Here is a 21,807-nt window from a genome sequence, read left to right as displayed (position 1 = left end):
TTGTTTCTAGTCCTTTAAGATAATGATTCGCAAAGACTGACTTACATTTCCAGTATGTGGACTAAAGAATGGAAGCTAACAAAAGATTATACTATCTGGAGGCTAGAGATGTCGCCATTGCTCTGATCTCATATGCCTTTACCTGCCAAACAAGTAGAGCCTCCACTGCTAACTAAGAATGGGCATCCTGAAAGAGGTCTCTAAGGAAGAAAGAAAGGGTGTTCTTAAAGAGAGGACATGAGGGTTGTTAACAGAGAACCACAAGCTATTGGAAGGTTCTCTAATGTTTTCAGTCCTGTGCATGCAAAACTTCAGAGCTCTCACTGAACAGTCCTCTCTTCATCCTTCACTTCTACTACATTAGACAAGTTCTTGATAGTTAAAGTACAAGGCCAAGGTTTCATAGGATTTTCGTTCTTAGCGAGGAAGCCTAAAGGATATGAGAAACCAACCCTTTTATCTAGGGCTTAAATTTCACTCACTCTTCTGGCTGAGGCTAAAACAATCAGGACTAGTGTCTTTCTTGTTAAATTCCTGAGTGAGGTAGAAGCTAGAGGTTCTAAAGGAGGACCAGACAGCCATTTCAGGACTACGTCTAAATTCCATGATACCTGCCAAGTGTCCTTACCTTTGTAGGTATCAAAAGATTTAATCAAGTCTGATAAGTCTTGATTTGAAGACAAATCCAAACCAGTGTCTAAATACAGAGCTTAGCATAGCCCTATATCCTCTAACTAGAAGACAATCCTCTAGATGTCCTTAGGTACAGAAGAAAATCAGCGGTCTCTGTCACAGATGTTCGAGAAGAGGAGACTTGATTTCTTCTGCACCAAGCTCAGAAAATGTTCCACTTGTACTGGTAGACATTGGAGGACGACTTTCTTCTACATTTCAAGATCGCCTCTGCAGCCGCTATCAAAAAACCCTTTGCTCTGAGGGGTCGGATGACAGTTTGAATCCTGTCAGAGCCAGAGTAGATAGTCCTTGGTGGAACCTTGGCATGTGTGGTTGTCTGAGCAGTTTTCATCTTTGGGGGAGTAAACTGGGAAAATCTGCTAACAGACTTACCAGGTCTGGAAACCATTCCCTGAGAGGCCAGAAAGGAACTATGAGGATCATTGATACATTCTCGTGTGACTGGAACTTTAGTAACACCCCCCTGATCATTCCTAGGGGTGGAAAGGCATAAAGTTCCTTGAGTGACCGGTTCACAAGCATGGCGCTGCTGGGTCCAGCACTGGAGAGCAATAAAGTGGAAGCCGGTGATTGTTGGTGGTTGCAAACAAATCAATCATCGGTCTTCCCCACAACTTCAAAAGATTTAGGCAGACCGCTGGATCCAGAGTCCATTCTGTAGGGATGACCTGATTTTTGCAACTGAGTTGGTCTGCTAACACTTTCATCCTACCCTGCACAAACTTTGTGTGATTCGAGAGGGCCAAAGGAGCAGGTCTCTTGCTGCCTTGCAGAGAGAGAAAGAGTGGGTCCCTCCTTGCTTGGCAATGTACAAGAGGGCCGTAGTGTTGTCCGAGTTTACTGCAACTATCCAACCTCAGACTTATGGAGCAAAAACTTGTAAAACTGGACTGATTGCAGTCAGCTTTTTCATGCTGATGTGCCAAGCCTTTTGAACTGAGTTCCACATTCCTGAGACTGCCCTGTTGCCCAGCAATGCCCCCCAACCTATGTTGGATGCGTCTGCAAACAAGTTGAGCTCTGGGTTCAGAGGGGAAAGTGACTTTCCTTCCAGAAGTCTTCTCTCTGATCTCCACCAAAGCAATGTTGTTTGACTTCCAATGAAATCAGGAACACAAAGTCGTCTGAGAACTTTTGCCTGTTCCACTGGGACCAAAGGTAAAACTGAAGGATCCTTATACGAAGTCTACCCAGCGAAATGAGCTGTTCAATGGAGGATAAAGTTCCGAGCAGGCTCATCCAATTTCTGGCAGAGCACTTTGGGAGAGAGAGGACTTGTCTACTATGTGAAGACATGACTCTACTCTCTTAGGGGAGGGAAAAGCCTGGAAAAGAAGACAGTCCAGAGTCATTCCCAAATACACTATCCATTGAGCCACGACTAGTTGGGATTTTGGCAGATTGATTAGAACACCGAGTTCCAGAGCTAACTTCAAAGTCTTTTGTAGATCTCTCAAGCAGCTTAGTTCCATCGCCGAGCGAAGAAGCTAATTGTCCAGATAAAGGATGATGTTGACCCCCATCAGATGTAGTCAACCCGCCAGAGGAGCCAAAATGCAAGTGAACACTTGGGGAGCCATAGATAGACTGAAGCATAGGGCCCGAAACTGAAAGATTTGATCTTTGAAGACAAACTTGACCCCTACATCTAACACAAACAGAATAGGCATCATACTTTGCTGAAGTTAACCGTGTATTGCAGCCTTTGCTGCACAAATGGACACTCAACTTATTAGAATCAGACATCACTATAGAAAATCTCAAAATAACAGACTAAAAGCTCTAAACTGGTCAAAGTACTGTTAATTATGCCTGACTAGTTAATAACCATTGACTGGAAATGACAAAAAATCAGAGTACTTCACCAAAGGTACTGGAAACTCTCGGCAAATGACGAAATCCAAACTCATAGAAAGCTACAGCTCACGACCTTTGTCAGAAGCCTGGAAATAAAATTGAGCTTCTTTGCCGAGTTGTTTACCTATTCCCCCGATAGTGGGCAAGGGACCAACCTACACCAAAACAAAAGAATCACTGCTACGATTTTCAAATTTTAGTAACCAATACTTTGAAATACTTAGCTATGCAATTATTTGGCAAGTTACTTAAACAAAATGCAAACATTTAAGACTGGAATGCAAGTACAATAGAACAGAATATACACTTGAGGCTCCCAAAACTCAAGAACCCCTAAGGGGCTGCAAACTGAAACCCGTCCAAAGGACAGAAAAAGCCAGGTAGAATAGTCCCAAAATTTGACAAAAGATCATTCCTCAACGACGTGGGATCCTAAGATCCTTCCAAGAAAGAAGACCCCCAACACTGAATACTACAGAGAGCACTCTGCAGGATATCTCCTATTCACCTCGCCCCTCCTGGTATAGCCATAGGAAGTTGAGAGAATAGGTGAGGAAGATTGTACGCTCTCGCTCACCTTGCTAGCAGAACTAGCAGAAGCAAGTCGCAGGCAGCCATCAATCTGTGGTGATGGCTGCAATGCGAGTCTAGGAAATCGTTATCACCCTGGAGAAACGCTTTCCCAAGGAGGGTTATGAAACTCTAGCACGGCAGGAGAAACGTTCACCGCCACCGAAACCGGTCGGTCACACACACGCAACTGTGGTCTAGGTGAGGCTGAGCATGCACCTGACTGGAGAGGGCTGATACCGTCCTGCGACATATTCAAGTCCTCGTCAAGGCTGAAACCTATCTAGAGGACTTAACGGGGGACCCCTTACCAATCTCACTGTGTGCACAGTCCCGCAGAACTGTCACGTCAACCCTGGGTACCAAGCAATCACTGGCAAGGCATGAGTCACCTGAGCAACTCACTCCTTTCTTTCACTTCGTGCTTGAGTCGTGATGGTGAGCGGACTCGGCGTCACTGACTCTAGATGAAGGCATATCCGTACATTTACGTGCACTCGGGGAAACTCGCAAATGAGTGCCTGACACGGAACTAGTCTTAGGGGCAGAACCTCTAGGACTAGCAGCAGAAGTTTGCCCTTCTATGGCTCCCGACACGCTAGGCCCTGGGGACAGCGTGATGGTTCCTGCTCTCTTCCTCCTAGACTTCTCCAAATTCTGCAAGACTTTTTTTTTTTTTTTTTTTTTTTTTTTTTTTTTTTTTTTTTTTTTTTTTTTTTTTTTTTTTTTTGTCACGAAGGCATTGTCCAGTGACAAAACTCTAGGATAGCAGCGGAAAATGAATATGATTTCCAACAGGGGAACAGTACACACACTCGAAGACCAATATCACAGCATGCTATGAGCCACAGGTACAATCCCAAGGTTAGAATAGTCAACACAAGGAGATATCCAACCATCTACTGCTGTAATCAACTATCACCACTGTTAGCCTGTAAAAGAGGGAAAATATGATATTAAAAAATATGGATACTCCTCTCGCATCCACGGGCACCGCCCTTTGAAATGAGAGGAGAACTCTCAAACACCAACACCACACGCCCCTTCCCCTACCTTTGTCCGATAAGTTAGCAAAAGGACAAAAGAGAAGAGGAAATATCAGAAGAAACACAAAGGACAACCTCCGAAGTTCCCCTCGGTAATTTCCAAAACGTAAGCGTAAATTTCAGATGAATACATCTCGTCCTAACGTTAAAAAGAGTTGAAATATGTAATAAGGGTGTTGGCACACTCTTGCCGCCAACCCTCAACACAAAGCAGAAAGGTGGCTAGCAAGGCTATCACAAAAAGTGGGTTTGTATATTAATTATTAAAGTCAATTAATTATTAATATCAAACACAGTATATAAATATTCATTCAAAATAAAAATATAAAGATCCCACCGGGAAAATCGTAATATTAATGGCTAGTCAGCAAGAGCTCACAAACAGTTTTAAAAGTTCAAGCTATTTAACAGTTTGTACACTTTATGATAGTTTTTGTTCCCTTCATATACACCACAAAATTATACTTACCAGCCACACCAGCTACTTGCTCCACTACTTGTTGGTGTTCTACATGACGGTAAACTGAACTGAGAATTCGTTTTTCTTCATTCAACGCCTGGAGTTCACTTGCTGGTACAGGATCATCAATGTCCTCCTCCAACTGAACTGTTTCAAAAGGTGAGTCAGCCATTTCCTGAAATTCCTAAATTTTTAAAAATTACAGTTCAAAATAATGCAATTCATATAGTTTCCTACAAATTATAATACAGCCACATTAACTCACTTTGATCTTTGTTTTTCTTTGTTCCACACAAAAATCACAATTTTTGAAAGTAAATTGTATTTTTCCTAACTATACAAACATGAGGTCCTTTACGTAAGGATTAACTTTCAGCGAAGGCTGGAATCTGGTCGTAAGAAAATAACAACAAGGTAGTTAGGCAGTAACTGCTCATCCGATAGTCGGGAGCCCCGCCCGACTGGACGTAAATATTCCACTTTGCTTTAGGCCCAAGAACAGACTGAGGGGTGGCATGAGGTGGGCCTATATGTAAAGGACCTCAGGTTTGTATAGTTAGGAAAAATACAATTTACTTTAAAAAATTGTGATTTGTTCCTACACGTTATACAAACCATTGGTCTCTTACATGAGGATGACTCACTGATTAGTGGGAAGAATCTGAGTTGTGTGAACAGACTGGTATTCATCTGACCAAGGTTCCCTCCCCGGTCGTAAGAACAAGGGGGGGAGGGGGATCCTAGCCTCTGTCCAATTGATCAGAGTGTGAGAACTGCAAGACCAATGGTCAGACCTCTGGACCTACTCATAAGAGGGAAGCAAGCGTGGCCTCTTATGAATAGCAAACAAGATCTTATAGTCGTAAGCAAGAAGACAAATATACGTTGTCGACTTTGTCTCATGCTAGTGTCCACTTCCCCCGTTGTTAGGGAAGGGACGGGTATATGTACGCTTCTATACCCTAATGAAAGGGCAAGAATGGAGCTCAGTCATATAGCTTACCTGCACTGACCGCCCTTTCCAGCATGTGATATAGGAGGAGAGCAAAACGAAGAGGGAGGAGAAGCCAGTCCCATTCTCACTCCAAATCGTTCCTGCGGTCACACAAGGCGGGAAGAGAACTTGTCCAGATAAAGGAGCTGAGCAAGCTATACAACCTGTTGAGTAACCACCATGGGTCCTAAGGAAAAGTGTCCAAGGACCCATGGGCTACATCCAAAAGATAGGAGGATGTGGACAGTGTCTGGTTGGACCATCTCCTTGCCTTCCATAGCTGTGATACCGAAAAGTTCATGCAGAATATAAAGGTACGACCAACATCTCTGACTTCATGGGTTGTCGAAGGAAAGTACCCATGTCGAAACTCCCTTCAGAGGGGTACGTTTCCCTAGAAAGAGAGAGTATTCTTTGAACGCCTCCTTCTTGGTCACTCCAGCACTAACGAAGAGGAGTCCCCCTGAAGTCTGGGGATGACCTCTCATTCAATAGTGCCTTACCACTCTAATGGTACAAAGTAGCATCAGTCTTGCTCGTTGCTACTGAAGACCTCTAGCAAGGGAATCATAAGGACTCAAACCTATCATCAGAGACTGAAAGATTCAGAGTCCCCGCCACGAAATCCAGGGTGATATCGAGCATAGTTGATCCCCATCCTCTCGAGTGTTTCACGTCCCTGACGAGGTCGTGAAGTTCGCTCACCCTCTCGCCGCTGCTAGATTTAGCAGAAAGATGGTCTTGATGATCAGAGGCTCGTAGTTTTGCAAGTCAAACTCCTAAGACAAGAGTCACATCCCACTCAGGGGGCCTGAGCTCCCTGAGCGAGCAAGACCTCTTGAAGCTCCTCATCAGAGGGATATCTCCATCGGAGAGGAGAACTCCAATCCTTTCAGTTTTGGGACCAAGGCCAGGGTCGGCCTGCCATCCTTAACCGTTGAGACAGAGAGGAGCTTCCTGGTGAAGAGAGACAGGCAATCCCCAATCTGTGAAGAGTTGCTCTGAGCAGAGAGCAACCCCGTCTACAGCACCAACCACAGAAGACGGACCACTTTCCCTGGTACACTGCTGTAGAGAACCAGTTGAAGTAATCTGCCATCTCTGTTGCTACTTGGAGAGGGAAACCCCCTCACTAGCGAGAGATGGAGGACAACTGCCAGCTGTGAAGACACCAGGAAAGTACTACTGAGTGGTACCATCTACGTGAGGTTGAACCCGATGGTTGTGCCATGGGTGAAAAAATTCCTGCATTGCTCCAGATAGAAAAGCCCTCAGATCAGGATACCAAAGGGCCTGAGGCCATTTGGTGGCTGCTAGGATCATCCAAACTTGCTGGTGACTAGAACTGTGCTGATCACCTTGCAAATCAGACAGAATGGGGAAAGGCGTAGACTTCCGAGGTCATCCCATAGGTGTTGGGACACTCCCTCTGCAGCTGCCTATGGGTCTAGCACGACAGAAGAGAATCCTGGGAGTTTCTGTTGTGCCGGATGGCGAACAGATCCCCTCTTAGACGCACCATAAGTCAAGAAGTCTTTCCACTCCTTCTACGTGAAAGAACGTTTGTCCCATTCACCTGATTCTGGCAACTGAGCTTGTTTTCCATTCCATCCTCGTGTCAGGGACGTACCTGGCTGACAGCTCTAATGAGTGAACCGTAGTCCGCTCATGCACCTGCATTGTCAACCGATGCGATGGGAGGGTACAATAGGGGCCCCCCCTTGTGTTGACGTATACCAACACTGTGGTGCTAGAATTGCCCAACAACACCACTAGCATCCCATCATTCAAACCCGACACTTTGGGGGGCTGAAAAAACGCCACCTTAAGATTCAGGACGCTAATGAGAAGGAGCTTGTCATGTCGATCCCGGACTCCTGTTGTCAGTGCCTACAGATGTGCACCTCTCCCCGCCTTTGATACATTCCAGGACAGAAGCATGTCCGGAGGGAGTATGTGCATTACCTCTCTCCTATTACGAGCTACCTGTCGTCCCATCACCAGGCGAACTCCTTCCTCACTTCCACTGTGAGAGGTACGAGGAAGGACTGCAGATTCTGGGTTTGTGCGCTACACCCCCTCAGTCTCTATGCAGAGACCGTGGGCGAAGAACTCCCGCATAGGACTACTTCTCAGGGATGACAGGAGATCAATCATGACTTGCCAAAGCCGAACTGGTTGTACCTGTCAAGACAGAAAACAGATGAGCTGCCCTCCCAAACTTGCTGATCCATCAATCAGCCCATCCGCGTACTTTATCCTCTGCTTGGGGAAGATATCCGTCCTCTCAACTTTGCCACAATCCTGAGATCGTGACCGCCTCGAGAGAAAAACAATCACTGCCCTTAGTAACCGAGAGTGATGACTTGCCAGTACAGTGTTCCCCTCCATATTCGCGGGGGATGTGTACCAGACACCCCTGGAAATAGTTAAAACCCATAAATAGTTAGAACCACCACTAAAAGTGCTTATAACTGCCTATCTTGAAAGTTCAGATACCAGATGTATACCTTAAATAACATCCTACTTCAAATATACCTTAAATTACTAGCCTATTACTGTATCAATCTTTGAGGTTATATTATTATATCATTACAAATTCATCTTAAACATTTTACCCTTAAAAATATATACCTACAGCCAATAAGAGAGAGAGAGAGAGAGAGAGAGAGAGAGAGAGAGAGAGAGAGAGAGAGAGAGAGCATTGAATGGCAACATCACATATCTGACGAGTGAAATTATGAATTATTTCTGAGACAGAGAGAATAATAACGGAGAGAGAGAGAGAGAGAGAGAGAGAGAGAGAGAGAGATTACATGAACTAGAGTGGGCAACACTCTCCCCCTCCTGTCACATTACTTGATATATTTGACGGCTGTTGGATCCCAGCCACCTCAGCTTGGCTACCTGGAGTTCAAAGACAAGATGTGGGGTATAATGGATTTTCTTTCATTCTTACATAATTTTTTTATTTATAAACTAAAATCTTACTAATTCACTTTAGTATTTTCTTTAATGAATTGATATTATTGCTGTTTAAATTAATATTGATACAGTAGTACCTCGAGATACGAAATTAATCCGTTCCGAGGCGCCCTTCGTATCATGAGGTTTTTGTATCTTGGACCACATTTTACATGTAAAATGGCTAATCTGTTCCAAGCCCTCCAAAAAACACCCCAGTAAATTATATTTCCAGGCCTACAACACATGTTCTGGGGTTGCGACGCCGATCCGACGGAAGAAATATGACTCCAAAAAGGCAAAATACTGTACATACTTGAGTAATATTCAACTGCATGTAATGTTCAACCCCATTTTTACTGCATATATTAGGACTTTAGCATATGTCCCTTAGCAATAAGCCTAGCCTATGTTAGCGATTGCTACTGTAGCCTAGTCTATGATTCTGACATCTAAATCTAAGAAGCTAAAAGCTTAGAATATGCCAATAAAATGTATAAATAATCAGTATGTACTCATTTCAAATAATTATTAATTAATCATTAACTATAATACACAAACAAACAAAAAAAAACCTTCCAATCGATTGTTTACATTCAGCTCTTACGAGTACCAAACGAACGCCAAGTAATCACTTTTCCTAGGACACAGTAAGCCATAAATTTTCATTAGTATCTCTCTTCAACTAATGAAACTACCAAAGAGTATAATAACCATTCATTTCTATTCTTTATTCTATCTTTACCTAATGGAGATACCGAGTTACTGACAGCTCTAATGAAACATATACATAACGTAATATTAAAACAGAAGAAGAATTCTAAAAAATGATATTGTTCTTGTACAATAAAGTTTCATACATACTTACCTGGCAGATATATACTTAGCTATAGACTTCGTCGTCCCGACAGAAATTCAAATTTCGCGGCACACGCTGCAGGTAGGTCAGGTGATCTACCGGCTTGCCGCTGGGTGGCAGGAATAGGAACCATTACCGTTCTAGAACCAGATTTTTTCTTCCACCTGTCTCCTGAGGGGCCATTTAATCGTATATATCTACCGGGTAAGTATGTATGAAACTTTATTGTACAATAACAATATCATTTTCATACATTCAACTTCCCTGTCAGATATATACTTAGCTGACTGGCACCCTTGGCTGAGGGTAAGAGACAGCTAATTACTGATTAGACAGGTAAACAACATACGTAGTAGGTAATAGATAAATAAAACCTTGGTTCCCATGTGTTTAGATGAAGGGTTGACTTCCTAGCTATTGCTAGGAGTCTGCTTCGTCTCAAGAGCCTCAGCGAGGATGTAACCTATGGCTAAGAGTTCTTGTAGATCTGTCAATGGGGTCTTATCCACTTACTCGACAGAGCCTAATGGTCTTTTGTCAATGGGGTCTTATCCACTTACATGACAATACACCTATGCCTAGTGGCATAATTAAGGAGCACAACACTGGTCCCGATCACCTGATCCTAACATGAGGGTTAGTGCTTAAAAAAGAGTTATCCCCAAACTTCTTTCAAACAACCCAAAGAAAAAAAACATGTTAAATAAATTTAACTCACTAGTTAAGGATCAGTGTCGGCTCCCTATCCCAGCAACGTATCCGTAGACACGTATAACCAAGAGAGAAGGATCTCTAGTAGGTCAACTTGACCTCCTTCGTGTAATGGGAAGTCAACACAGAGTTGCATCTCCCATAAGTGACAGCTAATATGTCCTCATGACATATTGTTAAGGAAAGAACAAGAATTCGTAAAAGCTTGCACTTCATGCGCTTTTAATTCTCAGCTGTTTGAAGGAATCATCAAGTTACTCATGAAGTGCTTTAGCGATCACACTTGTTTCAAGGAAGACCAGGCCTTTCTTTGAAATGGATCTCTTCTGGATGAAGCCTAGAGCCTGGCTGGCGTCTCGCTGGCGCCTTGCGCCTGCCTGGCGTCTCGCTCTTCCCTGGCGCCTCGCGCCTGACGCTTGGTTGGCGCCTAGCTCTTGGAAGGCGCTTTTCGCCCGACTCCTGGCTGGCGCCTCGCGCCTGGAAGTAGCTTCGCGCCTGGCTCCAGACTGGCACTATTTGGCGCCTGGCGCCTGACTTGACTCCTCTCCACTTGCTGGAGCTTCGAGCTTAGTAGAGTCTCGAGGATGTCTGGCGATGTCCACATCGGACACTCTTATCTGTCCGATTTGTTTGCCAGGTTGGAGGCCCCCTCTTTCTCTTCATCAGACAATGACAGTGTTCCTTGAAACTGTCTGCCTCTGGCGTTTTTTACACCTGTTTTGGCATTTGGCGCCTGGTTGGCGCTACATTGTCCGAAAGTCCTGAACCTCCACAATACTTTATCAGGAGATTGGAGAAGGGTGGAAGAAATTCTTCCACTTTGAGCTTTTGGCCTCTCCGGCAAGGGGAGGTGATTGTAGTAAACTACATCCATTAGACGATAGGACATCTAACAGTACGAGAGATAAGAGTCTTCCTCCGAGGAGGATCCTTCTTGAATCCTTCCGTTGCTAACGAGATCTCTTCTTACTTGTTGATGAAGTTCCTCATTGCAGAATCTTCCCTATCCTTGTCCGAAGGAAGGGAAGGAGCTTGGAAGTCGAAGGAGACTCCGAGCTGAAATTGGGAGGACTCCTGATTTCTAGCTCTTTATTGTATCCCTCTGAATACCTTCTGGGAAGCATTTCGAGCCCTCATCGCATCCCAAAGACTTTGTAGGCAAAACGTTGAAACCCACTCTTCTTCTGTAGTGAAACGTTAAGTACCCTGCCAGGGCAACGAAACTTCTATCTGAAAGCGTTAAGTCAGGAATAGAGGGTTTTAGTTCTTTTGCCAGACATACTATGCTGGCAAGAACCCATTGCCTAGTCTCCATTGAATCTGATGCGAGATTCCAATGCACAAGAAATTCACTTGTCTTCTTGGTCGTTTAGGGCCAAGAGAAACAAAGAATTCCCTCATAAAATTTCTCAAAGAAGTTTGATGAGGAGCAGTTCCATCTTGTCGGAACACGGAATCTGAGGCCACAAAAGATCCCATTCGAAGTACATGATATCCTACTCTTGTCATATTGAGGTATCGTATAAGATCCCGAAGATCTTAATCCTCTGCTATCTCTAATTCCCCTTGTATAGACAGAGTATTGCCTTTTACTGCGTTCTTTGATAGCAGATATATACAAAGGTGATTCTTCCCTCTGAAAGGGAAGAAAAAACCGCTATGTGGTTCACAGAGGTATTGGAAGAGGACAGTTTCCTCATTCCATCTAGCATGATCTGCAGCAATTCTATGTCTTGGCCATGACTATTGTCATTTACCTTGGAAAATCCTCTCATTCAAGTCCACTTCTGGTCAGTCTGCACGCGGACAGACTTAGAGTGTAGAGGTTGTTAAGGTCCAATTATAATAGATGCTGATAGAATCTCCAGACTCTCTTGGAAAAGTCTTCCAAAACATGCTGTGAGAGGAACATGACTTCTATGAATCCAACCTCTCTAAGGCCAAAATGAGGCATAAGGTATCATCCTCTCTTCCTTTGACGCCCATTTATCTTAATATCTGTTAAGAATTTATATATCTAGGGGAAAAAAGACTAAAGTTTATTCTCCATTTAAACTAAAAATGGCATATATTGCTACCTCTCTTGGTTCGAGAATAAGGAAGCAGTCTAAAGGAAGCAGTCTAGAGGAAGCCTGTTTGTCTTCCACCCTGCGAAGAGATCTATGAAGAAGACATCTCGCAGGTTTCCACAACTCTCTTTCCAACTAAGATTAGACATAAGTCAATAGTTATATCGTCGATCGAGAAGGTTCTCACGAACGTGCAACATCGTGCAGCAAACCTCTTAAGGATCGTTACGTTCCGTGTCTGTGTTCCAAACAGGTTCTCTCTTGTTAACGGGAACATGGGTGAACAAAGAGATTCTCGATGCTCCTTGAGATATGAGAGAGCTGTGGAATTAGTCAAATTGATTTGAAAAAATCATTTCGTCCCTCCTTGGGATCGAACACCCCTCCAGTTAGACGGGGAACGAAATCAGGAACGAACCGTGCCGTTACCGAGCCTGCTGTCAGAGAGGTTACTGAACCCTTCGATTAATAACTCGCTATATCGAAAAGTTAGCAAGTCCATTATTTTGCTTCCGTAAGCATGAGAGCATCAAATAATATATATAGCTCTACTGCATTAAATTCATATTGTTGTCTCATTCCTATAATCCTGTTACATTGCAGTAAACATTACCGCAAGGTTACAAGGGATCTTTTTATTGAAAACTCCTCAGCAAAACGAATACCATGTTATTCATGTATGCCTATAAATCCCCTCAAATCGAGGCTAAGTCCATGATTGTAGGGGGAAGATACGGTTAACCATTCGATCCCGTAGGAGAGAGAGATGTAACCAACTGCTCATGACCAAGAACTGGATGGTACTGTACATATTGGCTTACAATGACAGCCAACTCGTTCGCTGCCTGGCTGCATTCTTCCTGAGTTGCCAGTTACTCCATAATGAAGGAATATAATAAAATTATTCTCGAACCTAAGGAAGCTCTCAATAATGCATATTTAAGCCAAACAACCTTTGTTAAATACCAAAGCTGAGTAGGTATTGTCGTAAAAAAACCTTTTAAGCGAAGTCCTTACTAGGAAATTCCTGTAAGGATATAGATAATTCCGTAGCGAACCACAAAGGCAACTATGGTATGCGTATATGACTTGTCATTCAGTAGTCATATACACCATATCTTCTTACTACATTCTTTCCTCTCCGATGCAGAGAGAGAATGGAAATCTTACTCTCTTCGTTCTTTTCGTCAATAAACCCGAATTAGTATTAGTCGAAAGAGATCGCAAATGACAACCGAGGATCGAAGAGAATCTCTCAAGCTTTTATTCTCTTGGAGATAAGGCCGTATTCTACGCCTCTATTATCTGGAAGAGCCTCTAATCAATGAATGAGAGCTCGTACGAATCTTGTTCAATTTCCAAACGATTGCCACTCTTTCTGTAAATGGTTGGTTGCATTATTTTTTAGAAGGAGGATGATTTTAATATCCTCTTACTAGTAATGAACTAATTCTCTCAATAAAAAAGGTCACTAAGGTCTTATAAACCGAGAGACCTGCCCCCTTATTGGCTTCCAATTCCGATCTATCTTCCATTTCCTGTCCATCAAGTTGGGAGAAGAATGAGCAACCGGAGGAGAGCGCCTCCTTTCGTAAGGTGAAGGGCTTTTAGCAGTACCGACTCTAACCTGACAAGGGCTACGGCCGACTGTGCGACATCTTGAGTCCCCGCCAGGAGAAGGCCGATCTTGCTCTTGCCTTTACTTGTATTAAGACTATCCTGACAAGGGCGACGGCCGCCTGTGCGACAACTCCCATCCCTATCAGGAGAAGGCCTCGAATGTCTTTCACCTTTCGCAGAATCAGGCATATCCTGACAAGGGCTACGGCTACCTGTGCGACATCTAGAGACCCTGTCAGGTGAAAACTGATCCTGCGAAAATTCCCAAAAAGAAGCCTCTCGGTCCGCCTCTAACTCCATTTCCGATGAAGATCCTGGTTCATAGCGCCTGGAGCCTGGCTCCTGGCGCTTCAGCCGCTTTGCGCCTCGTTTCAGGCGCTTTGCACCTCGTTTCAGGTGCTTCGCACTCATTTCAGGCGCTTCAGGCGCTTTGCGCCTCGTTTCAGGCGCTTTGAGCCTCGTTTCAGGCGCTTCAGGCGCTTTGCGCCTCCTTTCAGGCGCTTCAGGCGCTTTTCGCCTAGTAGGAGTTTCAGGTCTTTCTTTAGAATCCTCTCGCCTTGTCGGCGTTTTGCGCCTGGCAGGCGCCTCGTCCGAGCTGTCAAAGACTTCTATCGGACGGGATTTCTTAACGGGAAGGAAGTGATCTTTCCTCCTGGAAGGATCCTTCTTCAAAACTCCCATTAACGAAGATATCTGTTGTTGCATTTCTCTTAGGATCTTCGTAGTGGCGTCTTCTTTCTCCGTATCCTATCTAGGGGAAGGAGGATTTGATGAATAAATCTCTTTCTTCTTCTTCTCAGGTGGATAGTCCTCCAGAAAACTTTCCAGGCTAGAATCCCAAGCTGGAGATTTTCTTTAAGAAGGTCTCGATAGCTTGTCAGAACTCCACCCTTTTTTCCTTTCGATGAAGAATCGGATGACGAAAAACACTGTTTTAGGATGCCTTTCCAACGGCTATCCTTGGCAGTCTGGGACGCTACTACAGAACCTGCCGAGGGGACGCCCGACCGCTGGTGATTCTCTGAAACCTCCTTAAGGCTTTCGACATTCCTTCTCCTCTGGGCTTGTGAGCTTGGAAGAGGTCTAGGCCTGAGAGCGAGACAGAGCCGATCGGACGCACCCTCCACTATTTTAGGACACCTTTCCAATGGCGAACTTGGCAGTCTGGGACGTTCTACAGAATCTGCCGAGGGGACGCCTGACCGGTGGGGATTCTCTAAAACCTCCGTGCGGCTTTCGACATTCCTTCTCCTCTGGGCTTGTGAGTTTGGAAGAGGTCTAGACCTGGGAGCGAGACAGCCGATCAGACGCACCCTCCACTGCAATGGGGAACACTGTAATCACTTCTTACCTTTTAATAGCTCGCATTTTGAGCTACATCCCTTGTCTTCAAATTGCAATTATGAATTTGAAGTTTCTGTGAAATAAGAAGGTGATGAGGATGCAACACTACTAGTACTGTTAATACTCTAACTGCTCGTTAGTACGAGTAGCGAATAAAACTTCTAAAGGAAGCGTATCTAGATATATTCTTTTCTGACTCCCTAAAGTAGAAAGTCAGTATATTTCCTCAATCAATTCTAACACTTATTACACGTATTAATGAATAAATATTAATATTTCCCTTTCTTGCAAACTATGTGAGTGTCTACCGACAATTTCGGTAGTTACACGTCATATATTCTTCGAAATTTTCGAAGCCAAATTCATTAAAAAGTTAATAAAAGTTAATAAAAGCGTATGCCGAGCCAAAGACCCAGTACTTCCCTGCAAAAGACAGCCCAGAAGATCGATGGCGATGAAACACGAAAATCAAGTCAGGAGGTACCGCAAACGTATGTTTACAATACGGCGACAGAAAAAATCTGGTTCTAGAACGGTAATGATTCCTATTCCTGCCACCCAGCGGCAGGCCGATAGATCACCTGACCTACCTGCAGCGTGTGCCGCGAAATTTGAATTTCTGTTGGGGACGACGGAGTCTATAGCTAAGTATATATCTGACAGGGAAGTTGAATGTATGAAAATACGTCTTTGTTGGCTTCGATGATAGCAGTCTGATTTATTTTATATTTTATGATATCTAATTCACAATTTTTTTATTAAATGTATTGCATGTACTCATTTCAAATAATTATTAACCCTCTTACGCCGATTGGACGTATTAAACGTCGAGTCAAAATGTCTCCCGTATGCCGATTGGACGTATCATACGTCGGCTCAAAAAAGTTTTTTTTAAAATTCGCGGAAAAATACTTATAGGCCTACCAGCCGAAAACTTTTGTATCACGCGCCTTGGGGGATGCTGGGAGTTCACGGATCAAGGTGTTGTTTTGTTTACAATCGCTAAGCAGGCGCGCAAACGCGAATTTCTTTCTTATCGCACTAAAAAGTATCAGTGACACATCTTGGAAATTATTTCGTCACTTTGACATAATTTTTGCACCATTTTAAATTATCCTTTACATGAAGTATTATATATGAAAATGTGCGCAATTTCATGTAAAATACAACAAAAAAATACTCATGATTGTAGCTTTTATCAGTTTTGTAAATATTTTCATATAAATAACGATAAGTGCAAAAATTTCAACCTTTCGGGTCAACTTTGACTCTACAGAAAATGGTCGAGAAACGCAATTGTAAGCTACAATTCTTATATTATAGTAATATTCAATCATTTGCCTTCATTTTGCAACAAATTGGACGTCTCTAGCACAGTATTTCGATTTATGGTGAATTTATGAAAAAACTTTTTCCTCACATTCGTGCGAAAAATAAAACTCTTCCGATAATTTTTTTGTGCGATTGTCCTAATGTTTGCACCCTTTTTAAATTTGCCGTTACATAAAGTTATATATATGGAAATGTGAGCAATTTCATGCACCAATACAACTAAAAAACAACCCATGGTTGTAGCTTTTATCAGTTTCGAAATATTTTCATATAAAATAACGTTAAGTGCAAAAATTTCAACTTTCGGTCAACTTTGACTCTACCGAAATGGTCGAAAAACGCAATTGTAAGCTAAAACTCTTATATTCTAGTAATATTCAATCATTTACCTTCATTTTGCAATGACTTGGAAGTCTCTAGCACAATATTTCGATTTATGGTGAATTTATGAAAAAAAAAAAAAATTTTCCTTACGTTCGCGCGGTAACTCTTCCGAAAAAATCAGAATTTTTTGTGCGATTGTCGAAATGTTTGCACCATTTAAAATTAGCTGTTACATAAATTTTTATATATAGGAAAATGTGCGCAATTTCATGTAGAATACAACTAAAAATGATTGAAGGTTGTAGCTCTTCTCTTTTTTCGAAATATTTGCATATAAATCACGATAAATAGAAAAAAAAAACCCAACGTTCGGTCAAATTTGACTACCGAAATGGTCGAAAAACGCAATTTTAAGCTAAAAAACTCTTACGGCCATAGTAATATTCGTCATTTTGAAACAAATTTGAAGTCTCTAAAACAATATTGTGATTTATATGGTGAATTTTTTTAAAATATATTTACCTTTATTCACTCTGCGCGCCGATTCGCGGCCGCAAGTCTCCGAAATACGTACATCGCATTATCCTAATATTTGCTCCTTTTCATATTAGCCTTTTTATAGTTTCATATATCAAAATGTGCGCAAATTCATGAAAAATACAATAAAAAATAATTGAAGGTTGTAGCTTTTTCCATCTCCGATATGAGCATATATATAAAAAAAAAATTTCGACATTCGGTCAAATTTAACTCGTCCGAAATGGTCGAAATCTGCAATTCTAATCTAAGACTCTTACAGTATCGTAATATTCAATCATTTGTCTTAATTTTGAAACAAATTGGAAGTCTCTAGAACAATATTTAGAATTACGGTGAATTTTTTAAAATAACATTTTTTTACGTCCGCGCGTTCCGAATTCGTACATCATTTTGTAATAATATTTTTCCGGTGTTGCTTTTATTGTTTTACTATGTATTATATAACAAAAGGATTGCAATTTAGTGTACAATACAACGAAAAAAAAATTAACTTGTTAGCTTTGCACAGCGTGATTTGAATACAATTAATCTATGAATTTTTTTTTTTCGCTACCATTATATCGCATTATTTACATATGATAATGATATTATTTTTCATTTCTGATGATTGCATACTAAACTTCAGGCAACGCAAAAAAATGAGCCAAAAAATGATATTGTTATGATACAATAAAGTTTGTTCATGAAACTTACCTGTCAGATATATATATAGCTGTATTTTTCCGAATCCGACAGAAATTTAAACACTTACGACACACGCAGTGGGAGTCAGGTGGTTGTAGTAACGCCCGATTCCCGCCAGCTGGGAGGCGGGTATCAGGAATCATTCCCATTTTCTATTCATAATTTTTATTTCCACTGTACCCCCCCCTGAGGGGAGGTGGTGGGTACTTGATTATATATATCTGCCAGGTAAGTATGAACAAACTTTATTGTATCATAACAATATCATTTTGTTCATGAAACTTACCTGTCAGATATATATATAGCTGAATCCCACCTTTGGAGGTGGGAAGGGACAGAATAGAAGGATTTTGGGAAACAAATGCATGCAGATGATTTACATCTTGGTTCCACCTGTTAGCATAGCTGGCTTTCGTGGTTACTGCCACGTAAGTCTGCTTGTTTGCTACTAGAGTTGCCAGCGAGGTAGAGACCTATATAGCTGGTGACTCCAGATGATCTGTCAACAGGGGCGAGACCACGACGTGACTAGACCATATTGACCATACCATGAGGCTAAGAAGTAAAATATATATATATAAAAATATATATCACCACCTGACCAACCTAGCCAAAGTTTAAGGTGTGAACTAAGGCTTAAGAGTTAAGAAGTCGCCGTTGTCGGCGACTCAACAACTAAATTAAGAGCTCTTCCCTAACCATTTCTACAGGATAGGATGAGTGGTACTTCTTGCCCCCAAGATTGTGTCTGCAGACACGTATGGCCCTAGCGAGCAGCAGATCTCATATGCCATCTTCACATCTCGCAGGGAGTGTGAAGTGAACACAGAGTTGCTTCGCTAAAACATGGTACTCAGGATGTTGCTGAGTGCCATGCTCTGTTGAAATGCTTCCGAGGCCGCGCCCTCACCTCGTGAGCATTCAGATAAAAAGATTTCAAATCTTTGTGCAAACACAATGAAGGAGCATTTTTTGAAAGAACTCCTTAAACACTAAAGCCAGGCTGTTCTTCGATATGGGCAAGTCTGGTCTTTTTCGGAACACTGCAGATTGTCCGTAACGACTTCGACTTTCTTGAGTTTTATGTAGATAAAACTTGAGAGACCCGACAGGGCACAGGACTCTCTCTGGCTCCTGCCCACTAACTTGTGCCATCCTTGCTTCCAAGCTCCTGGCCCAAGGACAAAACGGGTTTCCATTCTTAGGCCATAACGAAGTTAGAGAGCACACCGCCTTGTGTTCTCTAAAGCCAAAACTTGTGACGATGGCTTAAATCTCACTAACCCTCTTTGTCGTATCTAGGGTGGTTAGAAGAAAAGGCCTTCCTGATCACATGCAAGAAGTTAACAGGTAGGAGAGGTTCGAATGCTTTGACATCAAGAACTTCAGACTACGTCTAAGTTCCATATTGAAAGCTTCGATCTGACATGCACAGTCAGTCCGTCTGTACTAAAGTCAGGTGACCGACCAGTTGACCAGTCCAGACGAATCAAGGACAGCAAGGCTGTACCCTGAAGACCATAAGGCACTATTCTTCGCTGAAGGATGAGTGTCTGGACTGCCTGGGCGATTCAATCTAAGCAAACCTTGGGGTGTATCAACGCAACCCAACGTCGTCAGCGAATCAACTCCTGACTCGAGCTTCTGGTGCCAGGAGAAAGGAGCGAGGAGCAAAAAGGCGATTCAGTCCCGAAGGAAGAATGCCTGACAGTCCAACCTGGTCATCATGTTACACGAACGATCATCGGGGGTGTATAAACGCAACCGACTTCGTCAACAAGAAACTCAGGGCTACTATATGTCGCCTGATCTCGCACGAGTGTCTGACTCCGAGAAAACAGGTGAGACAAAAAGTAGATGATGAGCGAGGTTCGAGATTCACAGAACTCAAAGATCGTGAAGGGCTTTGTTGTTTGACAGACGCAAATCTCTGAGCCCAAAGCCGTCAACAACATATTTGCGTATTCTTTAATAGTTGTGACTGCCATCTTATCCCATTCTTCAGACGGAAATGGAAGACGGTAATCTTATTCCTGTCAACATCTTGATAGCCTGAACGTAGTCAGACTCAGCGCGGAGATGTATATAGGTAGTTATAGGTACCTTTCGAGTTAGTAGAACCGACTCTCTCGGAAAAGGTCCTTGGAAAGTGAACTAGGAAGTATGTGACCTCTGTGAATCCAGGATCCTGAAGGCCAACATGGGGCGATCAGCGTCATTGTCGCTCCCTGTGACGTCATAAATCCTCTTATTACATTTCCTAAGAGATTGAAAAAAAGGGGAAAAGAGACTAAATATCCATCCCCGTTCAATATCATAGGATGGCGTTTAATGGTACCGATCCCGGATCGAGAATAAGGGAGCAGAAAAGAAGAAGCCTCTTCGTCCTCAACATATCGAAGAGAAGAATGAAAGGGAAACGTCCTAAAGTCTCCACAACTCTCAACTTACTTCTAAAGAAAGATTCCACTCGGAAGTCAATAGTTGCTGCCGTCGATCTAGACGATTCGTACGGACTTTTGCAATCCTGTAACGAATAAACCTCTAGAGGGATCGTTACATTCTACGCCTGTTGTTATAATAGGCTTTCTCGTAAACTCGAACAGGGACCGAGAAGATACTTCTTAAGATATGAGAGAGCTGTGGAATATCAGAGTTGATCTGGACCACTGGTTCCCAAAACTCGTTACGAGGACTGGATTGGGACTACCGAATCGCTTTTACTTCTTTCAGATTAAGATCCAAGACATCTGAAACCCTATCCAGATGTCCGACACCTTCTTTCTATCACCTCATGGTGATAAATGCACTGAGAGATGTTCAGAAATCATTCCTAGATCTTGAATAATATTTCAGTTTCCCGGTAGGAGAAAACTGTGGTCTGAATTGCAGTCTATTTCGGGGAAACAAACAACTTCTTCAGGAAGGAAATGGTCCCCAGCAAGCTCATCCATTCCCCCTCCCCGATTATGCTTACTTCCCTAATAAGGCTGCGCTTTGCCTAAGCAGGAGAGCATATAAAAGTGCAATGTTGCGGTAGACTCGTAGTTCTATACCGTGCGGTAACGAGCAACCGAAAGGATTAAGAGATAACTCTGTTTGAACATAGTAAGGCAAAACGAATGCAACGTTTATTCATTCACGTATAAGAAATCCCCTCAATCTTAGGCTAAAGTCCGTGATTGTAGGGCAGAGATACAGTTAGTCAGTCAATCCCGCAGGAGAGACGTAACCGCCAGCACAGAGATACGGTTAGTCAGTCAATCCCGCAGGAGAGAGAGACGTAACCTACCGCGCATGCAGCGCCCCGATCTGTTACTGGCTCGGTTGGACTGGAGGACAGACACAGCGTGACACACAGCCAGCACTTACGAACGTCGTCTCTTAACTTTATGTCTGGGTTGCCAGCTACCCTATTCTACGAAGAAATAGGTCCGTTATTTTGTTTTTTGAGCAGAAAGACTCTCAAGCTGTACATATATTTTAAGCGAAACAGAAAAACGCTAAATATATAGATGCTTTTTGTTTTGTCGTCAGAACACTACCATACAACGGTAAAAGATAAATCGGAAACTCCTGGAAGGCTGCAGGAGTAACGATTAATGTCCTTAAAATAGACAATGACCTCTCGGTTGCCATCCCGAGAGGTAACCACAGCAAGCGTATATGACTTGAACCAACCAGAAGTAAAATAACGCAAGGCAAATATGAAATTATATCACAATAAAGTTTGTTCA

At 42.8% G+C, this 21,807-nt stretch overlaps 1 protein-coding gene across 2 annotated transcripts in view; it reads right to left on the bottom strand.

Moving 5' to 3' along the window:
* The window catches only part of LOC135219304 (uncharacterized), a 347,240-nt gene that overhangs the window by 309,841 nt on the left and 15,592 nt on the right, over window positions 1-21,807 (bottom strand). Inside the window, exon 2 of one of the 2 annotated variants that reach the window (XM_064255961.1) lies at window positions 4,639-4,813. In XM_064255961.1, coding sequence (XP_064112031.1) covers window positions 4,639-4,801 — 163 coding nt within the window. In that variant the 5' untranslated portion in view covers window positions 4,802-4,813. The remainder of the gene's footprint in view (window positions 1-4,638; window positions 4,814-21,807) is intronic. The other variant, XM_064255960.1, reaches the window with a different exon arrangement.

Source organism: Macrobrachium nipponense, chromosome 1 (assembly GCF_015104395.2).
Source record: "Macrobrachium nipponense isolate FS-2020 chromosome 1, ASM1510439v2, whole genome shotgun sequence".
NCBI lineage: Eukaryota > Metazoa > Arthropoda > Malacostraca > Decapoda > Palaemonidae > Macrobrachium > Macrobrachium nipponense.
Note: the sequence above shows the minus strand (reverse complement) of the source record. Positions and strands in the feature narration are given on the sequence as shown.